At 36.3% G+C, this 25635-nt stretch overlaps 1 protein-coding gene across 24 annotated transcripts in view; it reads left to right on the top strand.

Annotated features, from left to right (window-relative positions):
- The window catches only part of LOC119655776 (serine/threonine-protein kinase MARK2), a 512551-nt gene extending 491434 nt beyond the window's left edge, over positions 1-21117 (top strand). For 18 of the 24 annotated variants that reach the window (XM_038061858.1, XM_038061848.1, XM_038061839.1 and 15 more), the window contains 4 exons: positions 8267-8308; positions 15044-15193; positions 15258-15376; positions 20985-21117. In XM_038061858.1, the coding sequence (XP_037917786.1) occupies positions 8267-8308; positions 15044-15193; positions 15258-15376; positions 20985-21043 (370 nt within the window). In that variant the 3' untranslated portion in view covers positions 21044-21117. Of the gene's footprint in view, positions 1-2864; positions 5028-8266; positions 8309-15043; positions 15194-15257; positions 15377-20984 lie in introns of those variants that run through there. The other 6 variants (XM_038061860.1, XM_038061851.1, XM_038061846.1 and 3 more) reach the window with 3 other exon arrangements.
- The last annotated feature ends 4518 nt before the right edge of the window (positions 21118-25635 follow it).

Genomic DNA, 25635 nt, shown 5'->3' with positions numbered 1-25635 from the left:
AATCTACATAGAGAATTCTTTTTGAATAGATCTTTAGTAAACTTTGATTTCTGTGACACCATCATGTTAATTCAAACGGAACATTCAACTGGAAAAGTTATGGATATGTTAAAATCGAATGTTAGGTCTATTAAGATAGCAGTGCATAGTGCGGATTACTAAAAGAGTTTAAAATTGTATTCAGCAAAACAAATAACCTGAAATGTCAACGATTTAGATCTAATATAATTTTTAGATTATGGATTAATTTTGACTTTAAAAAGTACTCATTCAATTACATCTTTGTTTTCTAACAATTCATTTAAAATCATTTCTGGTATGAATGCTATATGAATGTTGGAAAAGAAAATTCACGATAACTGTTCTATACACTTCTTCAATAGGTTCATACGCATGTTAGAATTTACTGTTTGTATGGGGTTCTGCTTTATAATTGTATAATAGTGTAAACATAGGTATTTACAATTTCGAAATTGATTTTTTCATTACCATCACAGGTGATAACGTGGTGAGCATTAATATAAGTAGGCAGGTGTTTGGTTAGCCGATTAAAACTTATGGAATTCGCTCCAAACTATAATGAATTCTCATTTTTTTTCGCATATTTTCCATGGATTTTTATTAACCATAAAACATTTGTATGATTCTACATTTGCGTACAAATATAACCAACGAAATTACCCTAAAATCTATATTTGGAATTGCTGCTTCCTACTACCATTATATATTGTTATCATTAATATCTATTATTCATGAGTTTTCTTTGGATACAAAAGGAATGCACAATGATTTCTCATGTATTATATTTTTGCAAGAATGGATATAGTTGAATTTGCTTTTATTTCGCCTTTCCAAAATGGAAATCCATACTTGCGTGTTTGATTTCTGACAGACAAGAGTTTCATTTTAAATTAAAACAACAATTAATTGAAACTGTTGATTCTATGCATTGAAATTTGAAATAACGAATTAAAATACAAAAAAAATGAATGTTAAATTGTTATTTTAAATAACATATTTAATAAATGAAATGAAAATAATTGCTTTTATCGTTAAGTTTCAAACGAACAGTGACAAATTTAAGAAATATCAACTGCTTTTGCGCGACCATTTATTTGCGTCTACATATATTGTTCGTGTTCTGTTATTTTGTTATTCGTTCCATTGATTTATTTTTATTAATTGTTCAAATATTTTCGAGTAGTATTGAATGTTACATTTGATTTGAATCAAATTTTATACTGAAATGTTATAATATTAAATATAAACTATAAAAATTTCAACATAATTCATTTATATTTGCTGAAATAGTATTGGAAAATAAAGATTCTCAAAAAGATGTAACAAGGGAATCAAATTATATCACATTTTATATTAAATTGCCCGATTGCAGAGCTTTTGATTTATGTTGTGTTGACTGTTGAGAAAATAATATATATTCAATATTTTAAAATAAATCATGAAATAATTATTTCAAATATTATGAAATAAAACTAATTTTTGGGAAAAGAGTTAATTCATCATTGCCCGACCATTGGCACTGGATACACAATATTTGCTTTGAGGATTTTCGGATATTAGATTCCTGGATTTTCGTTCTTACATCAGTGAATTCTCAAAAATTAGTTTTGTTTGGAGTCAAATCACGCCATATTACGTGTTGTTGCGTTTTTCCTTTGTCGAAAACGTATGTAAAAATGCTTGTCCGATTTTGAGTGAAATTTAAAATTTAGAGAGCTTTTTTTACTTCTTGTTGAGAATCAATTTTCCACTTGATAGAATGTATTCAGTGCAGTCTAGATAGAGATTATGGGTCATATTTTTACATCTGCAACTAGCAATTTATAAACAATATTATATAAAAAAGCATGCATTGAAATCAGTGTAGTACAAATGGCGTCAATAAATATAAATAACATCACGGATTTTCAACACTTACAAATTTTTATTTTGTGCAGGCAGAACATATGATAATTTTAATGCCTTAACATAAATATTCTCTTGATTTTTTTTTTATTTTTTTCTGTCTTACTTAATTGTTTGGAAATATCGAAAGATCATTGTGCACAGCTTTTTGAGTGTAAATATTTGATTCAAAGTAATCTGCGCAAACTAACATTTTCTTCCTCCATAGACTTTGTTTAGCTTATTAATACAATACGATTATAAATTTTCCTTAGAACTAGATGTTTCATAATGAATGAAATGGGTTTGTATTTTTCCATGAAATTAAACAAAATTTTCAACACTATTCACTCAAAATAGCGACAGTTTTAATAAATTATACACGAAAATATGCTACTATAAAGTCAAAGACAACTCCAAATTCTAGTTAAGATTCTACGGGCTAGGAACAATATGAACGTAAACGTATGATGAAATGCATTTTTTCTTTGACACTTTTGAAAATTTCAAATGCTTACTGAAATAATTGTAGTAGAAATCATAGAATATATTCTTCGCCTAGAACGAAGACAATCATAAAATATCTTAAAATAAGTTGAATCCAACCAAAATAAATAATGGAAAATAAAATGGTCACGCGCTGCAGTTTTTATTTCATATAAACTTGGATAATTGTCTTTTTAGATAATAAAACAAACACAATTGAAAAATATCGGATTTCATGCAACAGTCATTGTGCAATTTTCTTATTGTCGTCATATTCTTTCTCTTCTTTCAAATTCTCCAATTGCTATTTTTTCACCTTATATCATAATTTTTAATTTTACTTTTCTTCTAAATATATAGAACCTCAAATTTTATAGAACAATCTATAAACCAAAAAAGAAAAAAGAATTTCTGAATTTTTTATTTTCAAAAATTGTTTTCATCAAAAATCTTTTTCTCTTTGTTTATTTTAGGACGAATCAATAAAACTGAAATTGCTTAGTGAAAATATGAATATATTAAAATACATAGCTATTTTGAAAATATATCAATGAATCACAAAACACAAAGTAATTATTATTACATTTACCTTCTTGAACTACTAAAACGTAGTCGGCATTTAAATAAAGAATTGTGTAAGAAATCAAATAAGTTTGTTGACTTCATTAATGTCTTGTTTTCATAAAATATTTGAGTAAAACAAAGAATAGCATGGAATCGATTGAAAATTTAAATAAGGTATCTTCAATCATAAAATTTAATGTACGGAAAATGTGATCTTCTGAAAAATGTTTTAACTGAAAAGGACGTTTAATATGGTTTTTTTTGTTTCTATTATTTTTGGTGTTACAATTCCATGTTTAAAGCCACAGCTTAGGTGATAAGTTTACACTTTTTTCCAAAGTGTAAAAACAGGAGAACGAGTTTTGATATCAAATACAATTAAAACGAATAAGACAGAATGAACTAAAAATATGGCAGCTGTGACCATTTCATTTTTCTAATGAATCATTACATAGTAATAAGGAATAAATCCTCGATTTTAATTAGTTCAAGAAAGAATGTTTCTTTTTTTCATTTCCATTTTAAATAAAATACCGTGAAGACCTGAAAGTATCTGAGCCCAGAGCAGTATTTTTGAATGCCAGTGGAATTAGTGATTTAGAATCCACCCTACCTTTGAAACATGTTTGCGCAAAATGTCTTTTAGCTCTAGAAAATGATGTCTAGAGTCATTAAGATATTTCATTTTCACAATCTTACTCTATTTAGAAGTAACGAACAAGTAACTAGAAAATGTCTTCTAAATGAGAGTTGTTTCACGATCTGAAAAATTTACCTCGAAAAATGCACATTGTGTTCGAATTTTTTGTGTTGCTTTGAGTAGTATGTTGAAGAACTTCCTAAGTTTTGTTACTCAATCAAATAACACGATTTATGTTTTTACGATATCCGCTAAAAGTGTGCTTGGAAAAAGAAAGAATAAAATAGTAAATGAAAACTATTAGAAATTATGGTGCTGATATCAAAAAAACCATCGCCGGGCAGTGAATTTTTCTTTCCAAAACTCTTAGACTGCACTCTCATCGTTTCAAAATTGAGCGATTCCCACAAAGGCCATGTAAATCTAGCTAGAAAGTTAACGTTCCAATTCACCGCTGGCGAACAGACTGTGTAGCTGTCAATTATATAAATGAATTGATTAGTATTAATCTTAGTATTTCGTAATTTTTGGTTCATTTAAATCCAATACTATCGTCTAGTCGGATCGATATATTGTTTAATTTATTATCATCATTCTAAAGCTACTGCACATAAGATTTTTCAATATTTCAATAGTAATCGCAGTAGTTTTAGAACTTATTTGTAATGTAACGAGACAAAATAAGAGAATAACATTTGAAATGCTTGAGAATGATAACTTTTTTAACAAGTGGTATATCTGAGGAGTTGACTCAAAGGCAAAGACTGCAATCTTGATATATCTTTAGAAATTTAAAATTGTTGGCTAAAGTATAAAGTATGAATGAAGAAAAATAAATGTGTGGTGATAAGGAAAGGAATAGATCAATTCAGTTTTAAAAAAAAATAAATTTCAAACAATTTCGCTTCCGTATAATGCTGCTCCCTAAGCAATTCATTTTAAATTTTGTGTTTTGTGATCATATAGATTTAGTAAAAAAACGCAATCAAAATAATTTAGACGGAAACAAAGATGTCCAGGGTATCTATATCAACGTATTCCAACTTGAACGTCGCATCGATTCAATGCACTGTCCACAGTCCAAGAACGCCGAAAACCACTATTTCAACAGGGGCAAAAACAAAAGTGAAGAAAAAATCCACGAGGCTTGTTGGTTTCAGCTTCCAAAATCTATTGAGGACAAGATTCGACAAAAAAAAACCACAATCTAAAGTTATACTAAGAATAAATAAATGTTCTAGTTCAACGTTCCATATATTACTATATGTGCTGAGAAGCATTTTACTTGTTTTTATTTTTTATTAGAAAGAACACACACTGTAACTTCGGACGAACTAAAAAGTTTATATTGTATTAATGTTCTGCTACGCTTTATTTGTAAGTGAAATTATAATTATGTTTATTAAAAAAGAAAATACTACAAAAAACCAAACGACTAAAAGTGTTTTTTTATTGTCCGCGAAAAGAAAAAAAGAATGAAAAAGAATGCACGAAACATTGGAAATGATGATAATCTTTTAACTTGTGCCTATACGGAATGTTGTGAGTATAATATTATTATTTAAAATACCTATCCCAAGAAAATTTATAGTAGCGTGGACTAGCTTTTTTCCCCCAAAACTTTTGCGCTTTCATTCTAAGTAATTAAATTTGTATCGCCAAATAAGCTTTGCTATTGCGTATATTATATCTTGCTATCTACGTGAAACCAATATTTTCAAAGAATAGTAGAAACTACATTTAAACAAAATGCAGTTGAAAATGTATTAAATAGCAAGAGAAACAAAGTTAACAATCTCCAATTGAAAACAAAAGTACTCTCATTGTGTAAACTTTGAAAAGAAAAAATGCATTTCACACTCATAAAATCTGTTAATAAGATAATATATTTTGAATAATAAAAATGGTAATGTGGTTTGTTTTACTCAAGAGTCATCATTTTATCAAATAATTAGCTAACCCTTGATTCTAGTTGGACAGTTTAACCACATTTTTATTCACAATGAAACATTTTATTTTTATTTTTTTGGAAGCCCTTTGAAAATTATGTGGTAATATATTTTGATTTGTGAAAATTACTTTCCACAAATACTATTTTGCTTACGGTTCATTCGAAGTGACATCACATATTTTTCCAGCAATACACTAAACTAGTATATGATTTTCGTATTTTACAGGTGAAAATGGAATAAATATGATTTTTTTCTTGCCTATTGCTTTAGGAAAATGGTTGTGTTTTGTTAAAAATTTCGTATACTAACATTGTGCCGATTTTGTTTTTCTACATCATTTTTGAACGTTATTACTAAATCAATAAGGAAATCACTTTCGTACGGGCGAATGTTTAAGTAGTTTTTAATTTTATTGCCCCGTGAAAAACACGAATCTTATGAAAGTTCCGAATAAAATGGGATTAGCACCGCAAAGAATGGAATTAAATGCATGAACGTATGTATATTCGATGTAGGTAAAATATTAGGAAATATTTTATTTTAGTTTGCATTTTTTGGTTAGATACAGAGAACGCTTTTAAGCAAGGATTCATTATTTAGAATAGATTCAATGGATTTATACATTTTTGTAGTAGTGAACAGATTAGTTGAAAGAATTTTTCGTCTTTTAATTTCGATCGTCATTCTATGATTTTAGAATGTGATACGGAAAATATGGGAACTGAGAGAAAATTGTAAACAATAAAATTGAAAATGATCTGATCTCTTTTTGGAATGAATGAGAATTTCCACTCGTTTGGTTACATAAAATATTCAAAAGCTACTGCCGTTTTTTTGGATTCTTTTAGAAATTTTTTGTGAAGAACTGGATAAAGATACAAATGCGAATGTTTAACGTTTAAAGTTTTTCGAAAGATTCCTCCACTTTTCGGCCATTTTCCCCAACACATAGACCCCCAACCCATATACCATTTTCAAGCTGTAAATCTCCGCTATACTAGTGATCACGAATTAAGCTCCTTTTCTCGAAATTCTCAATATTAACGGAGTTATGAGCGTTTAAAGCTTTTCAAAAGATTCCTCCATTTTTCGGGCATTTTCCCAACACATAGATTTATTAATATCTGCGGCGTGTATAATGATTTCTCCAACCCATAGTTCCATAGTTCCTTATTGAAATACAGAGCAATTTATACACCCATCTCCAAAAAAAGGTGTTTTTCTGCTGCCACGCCAGAGGGCGCTGTAATCATCTTAAAGAAAAAAAAAGTAAACGGCATTTTAATGTACAGACATAACTACAGTCCATAAACTAGGATTATTAAAAAATATTAAAAGCTAAATTTTTGGTGCCGTGTTAAACTTTTTTTTCTGAATTTTGGTGTTTTCTCACGGCTTCCTCAATATATATTCTACACTATCATCATCATCAACGTTGCAACAACCGGTATCCGGTCTAGGCCTGCCTTAATAAGGAACTCCAGACATTCCGGTTTTGCGCCGAGGTCCACCAATTCGATATCCCTAAAAGCTGTCTGGCGTCCTGGCCTACGCCATCGCCCCATCTTAGGCAGGGTCTGCCTCGTATTCTTTTTCTACCATAGATATTGCCCTTATAGACTTTCCGGGTGGGATCATCCTCATCCATACGGATTAAGTGACCCGCCCACCATAACCTATTGAGCCGGACTTTATCCACAACCGGACGGTCATGGTATCGCTCATAGATTTCTACACTATATCTAGATACAATAGATGACAAAAAAAAATTAATTCCGCGGATCCAACACACGGAATGACCCCCTTAAGAAGGTCGGCTACCTGACAATTTCACGATCTTTTCTTCTTGATGGATTCTCTCGTTAGAAAAGGATGTGTATTCGTAGTTATAGCTTTCTTGCGAACGGAAAAGATATCGAAGATGTGCGCCTTCCGAGATATTACTAATCTTGGTCAAGCGACAATTACACTTTTCTAGAGGTCTGCACCTTTGATTTCAAATATCTACCACACCTCATTTACTATTACTTTAGTCACGGGACAACACATTTATTTGAACATTCAATGAAAATTACATATAATACATCACAAAGATATTGGATCTTAAAATCCATAAAACATAAGAAATAGTCAAAGATTTTATTTTTGATTTCTAGCATTTTAGTGTGCAATAGGTTAATATGGCACTCAATATTGAAAATAATCACAAAGAATTTTCTCCAAATTGCCATATCGTGCATCCTACACTACACATCTAAAGAAAAATAGTAACAATTCGTGTATGTACATGTCAGCTTGCAAGATAATCATTTATGTTTTTGGTTGTGGGACATTTTTTTGTACAGACTATTGGGCACATTGTACAAGCATAAGTAGGTGTATGTTCTTGTCCGAGTTTGTAATGCTTCAAAATATCTTGGAATTGGAGGAATAGCCTGGTTTTCCTATGATTTTGCTTGGAATGATCTTATTTAGTGTTAAACTCATCAACTAATGCCGCTGCATTAACTAATTTCTAAATTTTGTCATTCTATTTTCAATATTCGAAATCTGATCGTAATTTGATAATCCTTTATAGCTTCTAATTTCTTCAAATTTCGATATTTTTTGCAAAGATAATTTTATTTAGGACGAAAAAAAGGAAAAAAAAATTACATTACATTTGTATGGTTTTAACAATGTTTTTATGTTTATTTCATTTTATTTTCATTTATTTTAGGCCCAGCGAAGGCCAAGCAAATACATCGCCAAACAACTTTAGGTAAATACTATATTTTATCGTTATAGAAATTGTTAGTTTTATTTGTAATTAGAATTAAAATTATAATTGGTAAAAATATATAAAGTAATATCTATTGTGTTTTCAAGAAGAACATGAAGGAAAGTTTTATTTGGGAGGAATTGTTTTTTTCTTTTAATATTAAAAATTGGAATTTCCATATTTTTAGACTTTGGATGACCAAGAAATACCAAATTATTTCTCAATTCGCCGTTAATATAATATGTAATCAATGATTCAAATATGAAATGTATCCGAAACTGGTTGTTTTAGATATGGATGGCTTTTTGGTTAAGAAAAGGATTAACATTTCTAGGGTTTCAGTTAGGATATTTATTCATTTGTACGTGCATACATGTATTCACTCATATTGAATGGATGAATTTGGCCATTATAGTTTATCTAACCAGAGTGAAATTTATCCATTATAAAATCTACGTTGGAAAAGAAAATTAAACCGTAGAGCGAACTGGGATTGGATTTTTCAATTATTCAGTAAAATATTTGAAAATGGGAAAATTTATTTAAACTTAGCCTGGTTTCTTTCCCTTCTCTGGAAAATCGGTTGAAGCTTTTTATAAAGTTAAACTTTTTGCACTCTAGTGTCGGGCATTTTTGGCAACCAAAATCAATCGTAAGACCCAAGAAGACTCTATACTGTAGATTCAACTCCCAGTAGATTGTTCGAAATTGTATGGTCAAGAAAAATCATTGCGCATCTTCGACCGTCGACGGTAATTGAGGGAGAAAAATTCCGCGCGTAAAGTATAGTATTAGCGCCGTATATTGAATGCAGAGCATTGGTGGCCCACAAGGTTGGGGGCATGTGGCATTGCACTACTATTTATGGCTTGTCACATCGGATGGTGAGCGTATACCTTGCTGCTGGATTTACTCCTCCTGTATACAGTCTTCTTGATAAGACCTTTTATTGGATATCTCACATGAAAATATATTCAGAAAAAATGTAAATTACGTAAGAGGTTAGATTACATATTTGCATAAACTACATGTTAACATAATACTAAGCGTAAACGTGCGACTGGCGGTGTTTTTCTTCAATGAGAGAAGTGATATATACAAGGCATTAGTGACGAGATAATTACAAAGCCAAATAAACAGATCAGACTTAAATATCGCATCCTTTGAACCTACTTGGTGAAGATGCGTTGCGTTTTAGTCATTTAATGGTATGTTGGTTTCGTGTTGTTATCATAACTGGACCGTTAGTAATAATACGTAAAAAATTATAAACACTGTCGCACTGTATTGAAACAACCGAAGTCCAGTCTGCCAAACTAATGGATAAGATAGAGAATTGGCACCACAAAACTAAATCATAAGATTACTGATTAGACATTCGCTATGAATGCGTAAGCATAACGTAACCACTAAAAATTGCTCTTCAGTTTTGATGTTCTGTTTGATTATATAGACCGGAACAGTGAAATGATTTATTGGATTTATTTAGAAGATGTAAATTTCTAATATCCACAGGTTTACTGCAGTATAAGTTGTGTGCTCGTTGTATTCACATCAAAAATTAACCTGCCCACTGTCCACATGTGCTCGTAAAGATAATATGTAAAATAATCCTAAAATCCATAAAAACCCGTCGCATTTGCAATTTATTAACATTGAGAAGGATTTTGAAGGCATTAACAGGGCCTGTACATGAGTACTCTATGCAAGATAGGTATTCCGGGAATCCAGGAATGGTGGCACAAAATGTCAAATCTCTGAGGAATCTGGAGTCCAACACTTAGCCCGTCAGGCTTACATTCCGCCGTCAATACTTTTTCTTTTCATTATCGATGATGCTCTTTATGCTATCCTGGACGGTGAACATGGATCGATGGATGGTATTCACTGGACCATATCATCTCCCTCAAACAACTCGACAACGTTGATAGCTTTTGCTTTTCCTCTCATCGAGTCCTTGGCCAAATGGATTTAGAAAGAGAGGAACGGACAGACTGAAAACAAATACCAACAAACTCAAGTCTCAGTCTGACGGGTCATTGCACCCTTTCTATCTTCCCTACTTTAAGGGCGTACAACGCTGTGTACTGTACTGTACAACGCCGGTAGTGCTGTTTTTGCCGACCATTGATCACCGAACTCGAGGCATTAACAACGCTTGATTTGCCTCTTCAGAATCTAGGAATCCGGATATCCCAACGCTAATAACAGAAGAATTATTGGGTCCCTATCAACTGTAGTATGTCGATCAAGCCTATAAACTACTTCTAAGTATTTCAGACTGGCATTTGGTGTTAAGTATTCTCCTAGGTGCGTTAACCTACACACTTTGCATAAATTCCGAACACTGTTCCAGAAAATGTGTAGAGGTTTCGTCACTCGTCTCACAGAATTGACAGACAATGTCTGTAGATATCTCTAGCGTCCCCGGATAATAATTTAGACTGCGATAACCAGTGAGTATTCCTACTTTGATCCTGAGACTCTTCTTGGTGGGATGTAAACTATCTTTCGAGTGCTTGAGTTCGAATGGACTGTTCCATTCATGATAAGTTCGCCCAGTATAGTTCTCTCGGTTGTTCCTTTCCATTCTTTAGCTCCATAGCCTAAATCCCATAGAAGGGTTCTGGTCCGTATAGCGGCGTTCTTGCTACTTCCCCGGCCAACTCGTCCGCTACCTTCTAACATAATGTGGCCTTATTGACCTTATTGAGCGAGCCGAGCATATTCAGCCTGATATCCCCATCCCATCTGGTATTAAGTATTCTTCCAGGCTCATTAATCTAAATACTTTGCACAAGTGCCAGACACTGTCCTAGAACATGGTTGAAGATTTCGTCACTTATCTCACAGAATCGAAAAACAGTGTCTATTGGGTTCGTATGGGCTGTTCCATTCTTGATAAGTTCGTCCAGTAAAGTTCCCCCAGCCCTTCCTTTTCATTTTTTAACATCGTAGCCATGTACCCCTTTCCGATCTCATAGAAGAGTTCTGGTTCTGGCGTCCTTGTTACTTTCCCGGCTAGCTCATTCGCTGCCTCTAGCCCAATGTGGCCAGGAACCCAGAGCATGGAGACCTTATTAAGCGAGCTGAACATATTCAGTCTGTCAAGATATCCCCATACCAGTTAAGAGTTCACCGGCCTGGACCTAAGTGCCAAGAGAGACGCTTCGCTGTCGACCAGAATAACAATTTTCTGCTCCGTATAGTTCCTTTGGAGGTGGAAGGAGGCACATCTGTCTGTTATCATATTATTATTATCCTAACGCCAACATAAAATTGAGACCGTTTCATGTCGATTTTCTCTCGGAGCTGCTATATGGGAGCAATACATGGATAGTAATCGCCACGAATAATAGGAAAGCGCCTCTTGGACAACGTCAGCTTTGTTTGTTTCTTGAAGGTGTATTGCGGGAAAAAGCTTCTCTAGAGTTCCTTCATCTTATATGGTTAAATAGAGAAATCCTTGCTTGAATCACTGAAGAAAGCAATCTTTCTAGGAACTTTTGGAATATTACCCAGAAAAGTGTGCTCATGTCGAAAATCTTTTCGCATTGGTTGTTGTTAACCGACATTTATAACCCAAATATTCCCTCCTTCTCAACATGTAAACAATGTTTGCTAAGGAATTAGGTTGAGGAATTAACAGATTTCAAATATATACAAAAATAGGGACTACCGGTTTCGTTGAGGGCAAAGGCAACTCATCAGACGCTGCCTCACCTCTGCCCTGTGAGCAGCGCGACCGAAAGTGGCAATAGGTGGAAAACGCTGCTTTATATATTCGCAAAAATACGACAAGGGTGCGAATTATATCCAAACCCAAACGAGGGGTCCGTGGACCAAAAAACATGAGAGTAAGTTGCTCTTCATTTGGTCCGGTCCAACATCAAGTGGATGTGGACTTAGGATCCCTCATTATCTTAAACAATAATCAAATATATACGCCCCATCAACACGATGGATGGTAAATGATAGTTTGTTGCTATCGGTACTGTTATTCGAAGTACATGAAGATATTAATGTAGTCATTACAGGAGGATTCAGAGTAGAAACCAGCCTGCTCTTTGTCGATGAAACTTACGAAGTGTTTGTTCGTTACAGAATGATTTTAGCTGATGTCTTCGCAGCAGCAGAAAGTATTTAAACGGATGTTTTCTTCGGATTTTTAAGAATGCCTTTTTCCAGTTACTGAAAAAGACCTTAGATCCCCAGAAATTACAGCTGAGTGAAAATAGCAACTCTACAGAAACTATAGGCGCTATACTGAAAAGTTCCGTAGGGAAGCCATCAGGATCGCCGGCTTTACTTCGTTTGACAGCGTAGAGGGCAAAGATAATTTTCCATCTGCATTCGCAAGGGATAGAACTTAATCGGATATTAAACAATTCAGAATGATGGTGAAATGTTCCCTCTACCTCTTCAGTTGTTCATCATCGTGGATTAAAGTGAGGAAGGATCATGGAAAGGCTTACGAAAACCTGCAAGCAAACCTGACGAAAGGGGGGGGGGGTTATTTTCTGGGGGCCCAGAATAGAAATTTCAATGAAAAAAGTATAATTTCCACCCCAGGCACGCATGATTTACACTTTGGGCCGACTCCGATTTCCGCATAATTTTCACCCCGGGCCCGGATTTTCTGTATAAGACCCTGCTTCCAAGCTTTTTCGTGCTGTTGTATGCGATATCGAAATCGTTACCATTTGCGGCGGCTTCTGCTTCCATCACTAACGCAATGGTGGAATTCCTTTTATCAAGGTATATCCTTCATACAATTCTCGAACTTTACCACAGTGGCGAACCTCTAGTGTGTCGTTTCTTTCGTTCATCAATTCCATAGTCAATCAGACTTTGTAACGTTCTATTGGTAGTCCACACACAACTTAAGGCGCGGCAGAGATAAAGGCACTTTTGATAGCGGTCCAGCGGTCAACATTCTCGAACGGATTGTTTAGAAAGACGTTTTGAATTTGGAGGCCGAAGATGTGTTCACAAGTAACAATATGCAAACGAACCAATGTGACTATCAGATGATCATCCCTCGCAGGGCCGATGCCAGACGCACTTTTGTTACTCACATTCAGAAGACAACTTCTTAATTTACTGCCGACCGCGATATGGCCAATCTGATTAGACATTCCCAGAAGGTCAGCCGAAACTCAATTGACCTCATAGCAGGCCGGTGTATTGCCGATGACCATGCGGTGAAAGTTGTGGAAGTCTACAAATCTTTCGCTAGGGTCCATCTTGGCAGCCAGATCACCCGTCACCATCACAATTCGGAAGCTTTTCCTGAACCGCGTGTAATTGCTCATAGAAATCATCCCATTGCTCTTTATTGGAAATCTCCTTTGGTGTATAGCACTGCACAACTGTGACGCCCCTTAACGTGGAACAGAATTTTGCAGTCAAAATGCTATTAGAAACTGACTCCCAGGACATGAGGGCACGGCTTGCGGCAACCATCAGCAATCGTCCAACATCGGATTTACATCTGCTATCACCAGGCTTTCCAGAGTGCAAGAGCATAGTGCCGGAAGAAGGAGTGGAGTCTCCTTCAGAGTCCCAATATCTCATTTCGCTACTCTAACCCAGAATGCCCAATTTATATTGCTGGAAACATTGTGCAAGTTAAAAAAGCGGGCATTCTGAAAACCCTCGATAGCCCTGTCGAGGTGCGTGCTCACATTTCAAAAACCAATCAAAAACCATCATCAGTCGTAGCCCTAAAGTCAGTTCCTATCCGAAAGTGTCGCGACCGGCGGTTTTGGCTTCTGTTACTGCCATTCCCTAAAACACAGCTCACTTTCAACACTCGTTTCCATCCCAACACGTAACGACATAGAAATGCATTCAAACAGTAGAAAAATATCTTTTCGCAATTGTGCAAACATGTACACCGGTGGAGAACCAATATCTGTCTGAATCACTAGAATACATAGCTGGAAACTCGGGCAAAATGTTAATGACACGCAATTAACTGAATCTCTCCATCATATCGGTGTATTATATAGCCCCTCTAATAATATCATAATTTATCATGCTGATCGTGATGGGATTGCTACGTTATTTAGCAGCAATTTAGATGCATTCCTCCATTTTATCACATTGCATTTAACTAGCATTGAATATTATTTTATTTTTTTCTTATTCCCAATGTCTTGAAACTTGCGTTAATTCCAACTAATTATTATGATATTTTTCCATATTTTTGATTGCATTGCATGCATAATCCAAAAATCCATAAAACTATAAAAAGAAATGATACCGGTTAGAAATTTTTGTGTTTGTGTTTTGAATTGTTGCTAAAGATTGCATGTTCGTAACCAATTTTGCAAGAAAATACTAATTGAAAATTAGCGAATCGAATTTTATTAGTTGTTCATTCCATTGTAATAAAGTAGTAGATCCGAGCCAGGTAGATCCTAATCCCATTTATATATGGTATATGTTGTTTAAAATTGAACGGGGTAAGAGGGGGTATGATTTTATTTGCATCACTGTAGCCGTCAGTCTAAGCTTATCGAAAAAGGTCCCAATATTCCACTTAATATCAAACCATGCACCTACGAACATGCAAAATATTCTTACCGGGATACGTGATCCCAAATGTAAACTAAATGTAATTATCTTGTCTAATTTTATAATATCAGAAAGTCTGATAAGGGAATTTAGCTATAATCTTTTAGTGTAATTATTTAATTGTGAACTTATCAAAAGCCTTTCTCATAATAGTGGATCGAACGCTGAAGAACCGGCCAAACCTCGTTGTTTACGCTTCACCTGGTCTATGAAGACTACTTCACCTCTAATGCCCGATGAAATTATGCAGAAAATTCGTTTAGTTTTGGATAAAAACAATTGTGATTATGAACAAAGGGAAAGGTAAATTTAATATTTAATTTACGGTATGACAACATACAATATTTCATATTAAAAATATTTACAGATTTGTCTTATGGTGTGTACATGGTGATCCGAATTCAGATTCCCTTGTACAATGGGAAATTGAAGTTTGCAAACTTCCACGACTGTCATTGAATGGTGTACGATTTAAACGCATTTCAGGTAAGTTAACTCCGATAATGAGACCTCAAAAATATTAAATTATCATAGTTGGAGTCATGGAGTCTGTCTATTATTCAGTCATTAAATTTTAGTCGATGGAAGATTTTGCTATTTTGGACAAAAACTTTTATTGCATCCCCCGCATATACAATATTTCGGGAACCATTTCTTTCGTTCATCACTGTGAAATTTTCTAAGAGATGTATATGGGGTAATTCGGTAAATAAAATTAGCAGGAATGGAAAAACTCTTTTTCTTGATTTACATCATATATATGTAGATATGGTTGCAATTTATCCGTTGGTGCGGTAAAGCATGTCAACCACACCCCCCACGCTATCGGGCGCGTTTTGCCGAAATGAGCCTCAACTCTCTCCAGGATTTCCCGAGATGCCCGCACTCCTTCTCTACTGTAGTGCGCCAAATGCTCTCGGGGCGAACCACTCGTCGGCCAACTTGATGTGGTGGTTACTTGATTGATTGACTCGGTCCAAGAGATTTTTTTCCGTCAACTCGTGTGGCACCCAAAAATCCAGCTTTTTTTGGAATCCAATCAATAGCTTTATGGTCTATACCCAGTTCCTGGCCAATCGAGCGAATGCCCACATGCCGGTCTAATTGGATGATTTCGACGATTTTATCGGTTTCTACGATGATTGGTCTACCAGTAGGGGCTGTATCTTCGACATCCACTACACCAGAACGAAATCAATCGAACCAACGCCGTGCTGTGCGAATCGTTACAGTATCGGGCCCATTAACTTGACAAATTTTTTCGGCCGCCTTCGTTGCATTTTTACCTCTCAGGTAGTAACGTAAAATACGACGAATTTCTTGCTTGGTGGACTCAATCTTTGACGCGCTATAACTTGAGACTGAAACGTACGATCACAACACTGTAAAAGAGGCACTTGTAGCACAGATTGTCATTTTCAAATCGCCGGATAGAATGACCCGATGCGATAAGTACAACACAAGATATTTTTAAGTGTCGCCTATTGACAAAATTCGACATTTCTTTTTCCCCAACCCAATATATTTCGGGAGCAACATACCCCTTCCTCAGTACAAAGCTACTAAAAACAATTGCAATTATAAAATTTATAATTGCATACTTTTCCACTAATTACTTTTTAAATTTAATTTTAAATTTTAAATTAAAATTAAATTTTAAATTAATTACCGCAGAGAGTCTTATTAGTTTCGAAGGGCAATTACACGAAACTTTGTTTAATAATCGCGTCGCGTCTTCTCTCAAAATTTCTAAACATTCCCAAGGGCCCAAGATTGTACATTGACGTTCAGAGAAAAAACTCGGTTCGATAACCTTTCGTGATTACTCTGAAAGGTGTCTTATATGGGCTTCGTCACGCGGTCAACTCTGGTGAACCCGTCACTAAGGCTTTGTAAATTGAGATCCTTCCGTAGTGGTGATGCACTATCGATGTCAACGTAAACGTCTCAATTATCCCCGAATTTTCCGACAAATAGTTGCGGGTTGTTCTCTGTTTGAGTAACGAAAGAGGTCCTCTTTGTGAGTTCAAAGGAAAATGCGTCGCCGTCGTTCCGTTTTATTCTTTTCGCAACCAAGTAACCACGTGAGTAGTGCTTTGAAAAGTTATGCTTTAAATTGTAATCGCTGGAGAAGAACTGTTTCGGCTCGTCGTTATGTGTTCTTGCTGCAATTTCTTATGCTTTCTTGAAGTCTCCTCCGATTTCTGCCCAAAAATAAGCGGCTCATGGTCCGTTTTAATTACAAGTTCCTACCTTCTACCAAGACCTGATAGACTGCTGTAATTTTTTGCCGAATTGTCGCCAAACGTCATTACCCGAAAATCGAATAGCCTGAAGGGGCTGATAACGGTTGTATTGTGTGCATCATTTTACTCTCTGGGCCTGGTTAGGTCCAATGTTCCCTGCAATTTATATGAAAAATCCTGTAATTGAATAAATGTTCAATATAGGGGCGTTATAGAGCCGGTGGTAGGCGCCACACAGACGCCAAGTTCTGTTTTTTTTTTGGTCGCAAGGTATAGTGGACTAGTTAACTGGCTGCTAGAAAAACGATAGATCACTGGAGTGCTTTGGCTATTTGGAGTTTTTACAAGTGTCTCCTTTTTGTATTGCCCGGGGTAGTAATATTGATGAATCTCCGCAATAAATTTCAGTGCTTCTCCATCATTTCGTCAGTGGAAATTGATGGACCACCTCTATCAATTGCGATTGCTCATATTCTGAAGCCGGCCATGCACGATCAGGCGGGCAGTCAGTCACGCCTGAGCAGTCCACAGTCCATCCGGCTGTTGGACCGAAAACACCATCCATGTGCCGGTATGCCGGCGACACCATCAGTTCAACTCTGGCTGTGAAAGGCGTTGAGACGCATATTTGAGATAGTTTTGTGTTTGAGTGTTCATAAAAAAGGTTTACCAGCAATGAAGATGCACATGAAATTTTCGGTCGCTATCTAAACACCCTGTACAGCGGCTGTCGGCAAGGCGCATAAACGCACACACGTACCGGTTTGTCTTATCTACTTTCCAGCAGACCGGATGGACGGATCGTTTTTCAATCGTTCATCCGTCGCCTGAACAGTCTAAACTGAAAGGCAACCCAATCCCATCGTTTCGGCCACCGAGTAACAGCAGACTGTTCAGACATATCTTAAAGACCGAGCTAATCGTGGATGGCGGTGTTAAAGCTGGCGTCCTGATATGTCTATCAGCAACCTGTAGTGTTTCAGAAAGTCCGTACCCAGGATCGTAAAGTTTTTAGTCCGTTTTGTCAAATGTTTGCTTGTTCTTGTTTGCGGGAGTATCGAGATGTCAGCTCCTGTGTCCATTAGAAACCCGTTTCACTGTCAACTACTATCAAGCGAGTTCTTGGGAAAGGCCGGCCTGGATGCCTAAATACAGGGCGATCTTCCTACTTCTCCGCGTCGTAGCTCTGCACTCCGCTCGGACGTAGCTCTGCACTCCGCTCACCTGACTGGTCAACCACTTGTCCTAGGAGTTGTGCCTAGGTTCTCACAGCTGTCTTTTTTGGGTGACTCTGCGGCAAATTGCTGCACCGTTGTCATGAAAGGCAGATTTTGTATTTCTGCGATTATATTAGCAGCCCTCACTCACTTACAATTCCCTGATCTTATTAAAGATGGTGAGCACATAATGTACATACACCGAGAACTTTTTTATAGAAAATGTTTTAGTACGGTCGTCCTAACACTGGATCCGGTTAAATTCCTAAGATCCGACAAGTCGGGTGAAAGTTTTTCCCTAAGCTTTGGCCCTACAAACGTCGCTTGAGGTCTCTTCCGATTTCTCAAAGGTGATAGTGATGCGGTTTTCGATTACGATGTACGAGTTCAACTTCCGGATCTGCATGTCAGACGATATAATGGAATTTTGTCCTATCACGTTTAGTCCCATTTATACTAAAGCTGGCTTCCACCAAAAACGCACGTCTTCATTGTATCACGCTGGAAATTTTACTTTTTTTTTTTTTTTTGCTGGGAGTAGGGTACGTGAATGCGGTTACGCACAGAGTGTTGGACTCTCGCAACAGCACGCTGGCGGACTACCATCTAAACACCTTCCTGTCATCAGAGAACTAGCCTGGAATCGTTTGACACATTAATTCGGGCTAGACCTCCCGCTCTCCCGGCTTTGGGAGCCTTCAAGTCAGGGAATTCCTATCACCAATGGGAGGGGGGGGGGGGGGGGGTTTGGAAGGGAGTTGTTTTTAGTTCAGGGAACCCCTTACCGTCCGATCCCTAAGCCGGTCGAGTTCAATCTTCTTCGCAATAAGAAGAGCCCGAACATAATGCGCAATACGATTCCAGCTGCCAGTGCTTTTCAGCATCTCTCTGGCAATGTTGTCTGGAGAGAGCTCCCCTGTGTTTGCATAAAGCTGTTGGCGAAGGCCGTCCCACCTCTCGCAAGAGAAAAATGTGTGTTCATCGTCGTCCGTCACTCCATTGCAAAACACACAACCAGGAGATCGCGCTTCCAATTCTGTGCAGGTAAGACTGAAAACCTCCATGCCCACTTAGAAGTTGGGTAAGGAAGTAATCAATCTCACCGTGCATTCTGTTCAACCATGGGTTTAAATTGTCGATGAGCCGCGCAGTCCACCTGCCAAAATGAGCCACATTTTGCCAAGAAAGTTGCCATTCGGTAAGGGTGCGTTGACGTTTTTCACGGGCAACCACCTCTCTTAAGTTTTCGCCCTTACGACGGTAGATAGCTTTGCGCATCTTGGCAAGGAGAGCAACGGGGTCACTCCCGCGATCACCATCACAGCCGGTTCGGAGACGGTGCGATAAGCAGACACCACTGGCAAAGCTCCCCACTTGAGCGAGGCGTTTACCATGCACCTCCTTTTCAAGGGCATCAGCTCATACCTCCGCACCATAGAGAAGAACCGACTGCGAAAATTTACCTTACGAGCCGTCCTACATGCCGGTTTTTTAGTCGAACGCATGTTCTGTTCAAGGAGAGCCCTGCCCCATATGCTTTGCCACGTCCTCGGAAGGGAATTTTAATATTTCATTCGAATGTCAATTATTCTTGTTAATTATGACGTCAACATCTTATTTGCATGGCTTTAGAAGCAATAAATTCGCCCGAAATTGATAAGTTTGAACTACTATAACTTTGCCGTTAATAGCCAGATTTCCATGAAATTTGGCGCGTGTATACGAAATATTGTCGTTTGGTAGCCCTAGGGTGAATTTAAGGGGGGTTTTCCGTCAATTTCTAAAAGTTGTTTATGTCCTATTAGTAAGTTTATTTGAGCAGATATCGGAATGGGATATATTTTGAGGCCTAGATTTCATCTAAGTGCACTTTCCCGATTTTTTTCGAATTTTTGGCTTGGGTAGTTTCCGAAAATGAGTCCTGTCTCACTTTAAATGCGTACATCCGGACTAATTGCTCGCGGACTTTGCAATTTACCTCAAAACCAACATCAGTTTCGAAAAGTACTAATCGAGTCCTTCCATTTGATACCCTACATGACTATATCCGGGGGAAATTAATTTAAATCCCCCCTTTCCATGTATGGGGAGCCTCCCTTTAAACTCCTCTTTTAGATTTCATAGTTGCCATCTGTCCACCAAATTTCGTTCTGATCGGTGTAGCCGTTTTGGAGAAAAGTGCGTGTGATAGACAGACAGACAGTGAATCGATTTTAATAAGGTTTTGTTTTACACAAAACTTTGAAAAATGACGGCACTGCAGCAATTCTCCTGAATCTTATTGAATTTATAGTGCTCTGTGGCACGCAGTATAATCTGTCCCAATTTCGAGCTAAAGAAAAAAAAACAGTTTTAATCTCATCAGTGTACCTAGAGAATGACGTACTGAATTTAAGATATATTGATTTTTAAAGAATTGTCGAGTATTTATTTAAAGTTGCACAAATTGGCAATCCACTGACCGCGGTGGTAATCCGCTACAAGGGTAATCCAAATAAATGGCGGACTTCTTCCCCAGCCTAATAATTGCCTTCATGTTTTCTACTTGCAGTTAGCATAGTTATGACGTTGATATGTTAAAAGTGGAAGAAATCTTTAACTAATTGATTTTCACTTTCTTCCTTTTTCTAGGCACTAGCATTGGCTTCAAGAATATTGCATCACGTATAGCATTTGATTTACGGCTGTGACTCGACGGAGATGAAGGAGACTTCGTCGTCGGTAAGCCGCTTCTTAAAACCAAATTTCTCGAAACCCTCACATCCACATCATCAAAAACCGTTAGCAGTAGTAGTAGTAGCAGCAGTTTTAGTTGTAATACGGCTATATCAAATAAAAAAGGAGGCCAGCCAATGAAAAAATACCGCTCAAACTCTGAATCAGATAAATCAATACTTAAGGTGCCGTCAATAGAGGAAAGTGGTGATGAAAGTGTTGGAGAATACGATGATGGCAGTAGCCATTTCGAAAGCACCGATAAGCCAACAATAGGCGCGATTGTGCCTAGCACTAATCACCCTACAAAAGCGATAATTGCTACAACTCCAACAGGAGCAATTGGGGCAGCAGTTGCCATTTTACATGAAGAAATTGATCCGATTGAGGAAGAAGATGATGTTGATATTGAAGCTATCGACGATGATACAACAGTCATCCAACAGCAGCAGCAATTTTCTATTCAACCCCAAAGAACACCAGAAAGTGGAAGCGACAATGTAGAGCGTGGAATCAAGTTGAAACCAACCGGAGAAAGTTCACTGGTAAGCAAATGTAAAAAGCTATCATTGAGATCGAAGAAAGGAAAGAAATCACAGTCCTTGACGGCAACAACACGAATCGATGCGACTGCACCAGTTACTACAGATGCCACAGGTACACCGTCAACGGAAACAGCCTCAGCAACCCCAGCGGCATCAACATCAGCGTCTAGCAGTAATAAATCAAGTAGTAATAAATTAGGTTACAATAATTTAATCGCTTCACTTCTACGAACTACAACGCTATAAACACAAAAGAACTCTGAATTTGTAAAATGTTTCTCATTTATATCGAACACTAAAGATGAAAGCGTCAAATGAATAAAATCGATTGTATGGTTTATACTACTATTTTCTAATTTCTGAAAATCACTTCGTTCTGCTACTATGTATTCAAAACAAGAAAAATTAGTAAACTTCACGTAAAATTAATTTTTTAATAATTGATTAAAAATTACGGATAAAAAACAAACACAAACAAACACATACATACTTATTTTTTAATCAAATTTAAATCTACTTAAGTATTTATTGAAGAAATAAGCCAGCGATATGTTTATTATACAATACACGTACATATAATATAATTATACGCATGAAAACATACATAGAATTGGAGGAAATGATTTTAAAAACGAGTAAGGTCTTAAGGAAAAGTACGGGGGAAACACGATGAATGGCGGAGCTGTCGTTGATCCCACTAAAAAAAGAGAGTAAAATAAAAAAAGAACAAAGAAAATCACGTGAAAGCACATTCAAACTTATTATGGAGAGAAAATAAGAAAAAATATGATAATTGAATTACAATTTAACCCACATGAGTAAAAACATATTCTAAACTCTACTTTTTATTTGAAGATTTTAGTAAACTCATTGATTAATTTTTGGTTATTTTTTTGTTGATTTATTTCGGTTTCCACTACCTATGTTACTTTTTTTCCTTTTTATACTATTTCATTTAGATTTAAGTTCACCGTGAAACGTAGCAAAGGGCTAAGCATGTTTTCAACTCAATGTAATATGATACAAAATATTTAGAGAAGGATTTTTGAGGTTTTTCCACGACTACCTAAGAACAATTAATAAAGAACAAAGTATATATTCGATTTTTTCAACTACACATTTAATGTATGAAATACTTTTTAATATTGCTGTAATTATCTTTTTCGTAATTACAAGTGAAAAATGTGAATCTTTGTATCATTTTGCTTCTTGTTTTTATTACCTATATGTGCATTCTGTTATCTTTTCAGTAAATATTATGGTTATTTCATTTTGTTTCTTTTGATGATAATGATGATAATAAAATAATTTTTGTAGATACAGAAAAAAAAAATATTATTTTTTTCCTCTCTGAACAAGAGAAATTGCAGAAATTGCTTTTTGAAATGGTTTCGAACCACCTGGCGCTCCATTTTTCGGTTCAAACTGGGAAGTTTCTCCAAATATTTTACTTTTTCCTATTATTCTGCTATTATTCGGGTTGGTTTCACCTGCAACCTTGTAAGTAATAAACTGACACATGAAGCTAATTCTATAGGGATAAGTGATGAGAAAACAGGCTCTTTAGAAATCTATCAATGTAAATTCCTAATAGTTGTCAACAAATTGATGTAAAGATGTTTTTAATTACTAAAAGATTGCATGCAATAAAAGATTTTAAAGTGAAAGTAGAAATTTATGGATTGGAATTTCATAAAAAAATAAATGAAAGCTACTTGCTAGCATCGGCGCTATTAGTTATTTAGTGTACATTTTTCACTTTCATGGTCACGTTTATAATATTAAATTATTAAATTACAAAAATTTATTTTAACCATATTTAAGTTGAAAGAAAAAAGGCTCATTATTGGAAATTCATTCGGCTTAATTTCAGAATTGTACTGTTAATTCCAATAATTTCAAATATTGATCACGTTGTCGTTAGTCAAATGATAACAAATAAATAGAAAAGATTGATGAGGCTAGAAGGTATTCTCACAGATTATGTCAAATATAAACTGAGGTATATTTGAAGTAAAATTGTGTTCAAAAATAAAAACTAATTACTAGGACGAGAGGGGGAATTGACCTTCAAGATACACTTCTTGCAGTCGTCTGGATCGTCCAGTTGAACAATTTCAGCAGCACCTAAACGCCGCATAACTTCTCCTTTACAAGTACATTTTACATTTACATTTTATGTAAAACAAATCTTATTAAAATCGGTTTACTGTCTGCCTGTCGGTCTGTCTGTCCTTTTTTGCCGATAGAAGGTAAAAAGCTTCAAAAACTACTGCTGGCTCCTGCCACACGGTTAAGTGGCTGCAATCACCTTTTCGACTTCAGTTCATATCTCCTTTGCTTTCATTTTATTTTCGGGTGCAAAGTGCTCCCCGGTTATAGCCTCCAATGCAGCTGTTTGGGCTGCGGCTCTCGGGCAATGAGAAAAAAAACGTGTTCCGTGTCCTCTGCAATATTCGGGCACTTTGGGCAATATGGCGAATCATTATGCCGAAATCGATGCAGATATGCTCGATAACCCTCCGCTCAAAAATTGAGTTGGGTAGAAACCTACTTCGCCGTGGCGTCGTTCGATCCATTTCCGAATATCTCATAAGATTTTGTGAGTCCAGCGGTCTTTTTCTGATTCGCCCCACTTCTCCTGCCATTCCGCGATAGTTTCAGTTCGAGCCAACTGTCGCCGAAGGACAAGAGACTCTCCGGTGAAATACGCTCGAACGTAAAGTCGTTATCTTTCTTTCACCAGAATCTCAATCGGGACCATTTCTGCTATCACGCAAGCTGCTTCATTGGATATTGTTCTGTAAGCGCAACATGTTCGGAGTGCACTTATGCAGTACGCACCTCCAATCTTTCTCTTATTTGTTGTGTTTTTCAGTACATCTGTCCATACTGGGGCTGCCTACAGGAGGATCGAACTGATCACCTTCGAAATAAGGAGTCGACGGCCCGACTTTGGGCCACTTATATTTGGTAGCATTCTCGCAATCAGCGCTCCAATGTTATATGCCTTGGTTGCTGCACCCTCCACATGCAATCTGAAGTTCAGCCTCTGGTAAATCATTACACCTAAATACTTGAGTGCAGGTTTAGAATGAATTGTCTGTGTTTTCTGTCTGTCTGTTACACGCATTTTTCTCGGAGTCTGTTATAGCGAGTGACACCAAATTTGGCGGAAAGGTGGAAACTGAACCCTCACGCAGACAGCGAATTACATCATTCTACAATGAATTTAAGGGGGGGGGGGCTTTTTTTTCATCAAATATAGTCACATGTGTTATCAAATGAAGGGTATCGATTAGTACTTTCCGAAGCCGGTCTTAGTTTTGATATTTGTTGGAACGGTGGAGAGTGTGGGGGTTGAAAGTGATCATCTATTTAATGGACCCATTCTTTGAAACTAACCAACCTAAAATGAAAAAAATCAAGAGGCTGTCACTATATGTTGCCTAGGCTCCGAAATGCCCGATATTTGTTTAAATAAAGTTAATAATAGCATATTACTGTAATTGGCTGGAAAAGCCCCCATAAGTTCAACGTAGTACCACGAAATTTTGCAGCAATGTAGGCTATGATCCTACCAAGTTTGGTGAAAATCAGACTATTACTAACAAAATTATAAAAGATGAAAGTTGTCGTTTGCTTGCATATTCAAGACTTTGAATGTCAATACCATCTGAAAGTCGATATTGTCATATAATATATGCATATATTACGTGCTACGTACTAATGGAGCAAATGCTCACAAAAAATGTCATACCTGAAGTTTCCGGTTTCCCGACTTGTTTATACTTAGCTAAGCACTGAAGAAGGAAGTAACTAACTCCCGAAATAAATAATTGTTTGCAAAAATTAAAAATTTGCCTGCAAAAGAAGGCTTATGAGTTTAAATTCCACAAAGACTTTACACACATCTTAAACGATGACGTATTTGAGCAGCTTTTTACTGCCTTCTTGACCAGGTCTACCCATCAATTGCGTGGCTTTCCGCACTATTCCGCTTTTTTAGGCTTTGCTTCCAA

The sequence above is a fragment of the Hermetia illucens genome, chromosome 4 (genome assembly GCF_905115235.1).
Source record: "Hermetia illucens chromosome 4, iHerIll2.2.curated.20191125, whole genome shotgun sequence".
NCBI classification, from domain to species: domain Eukaryota; kingdom Metazoa; phylum Arthropoda; class Insecta; order Diptera; family Stratiomyidae; genus Hermetia; species Hermetia illucens.
Note: the sequence above shows the minus strand (reverse complement) of the source record. Positions and strands in the feature narration are given on the sequence as shown.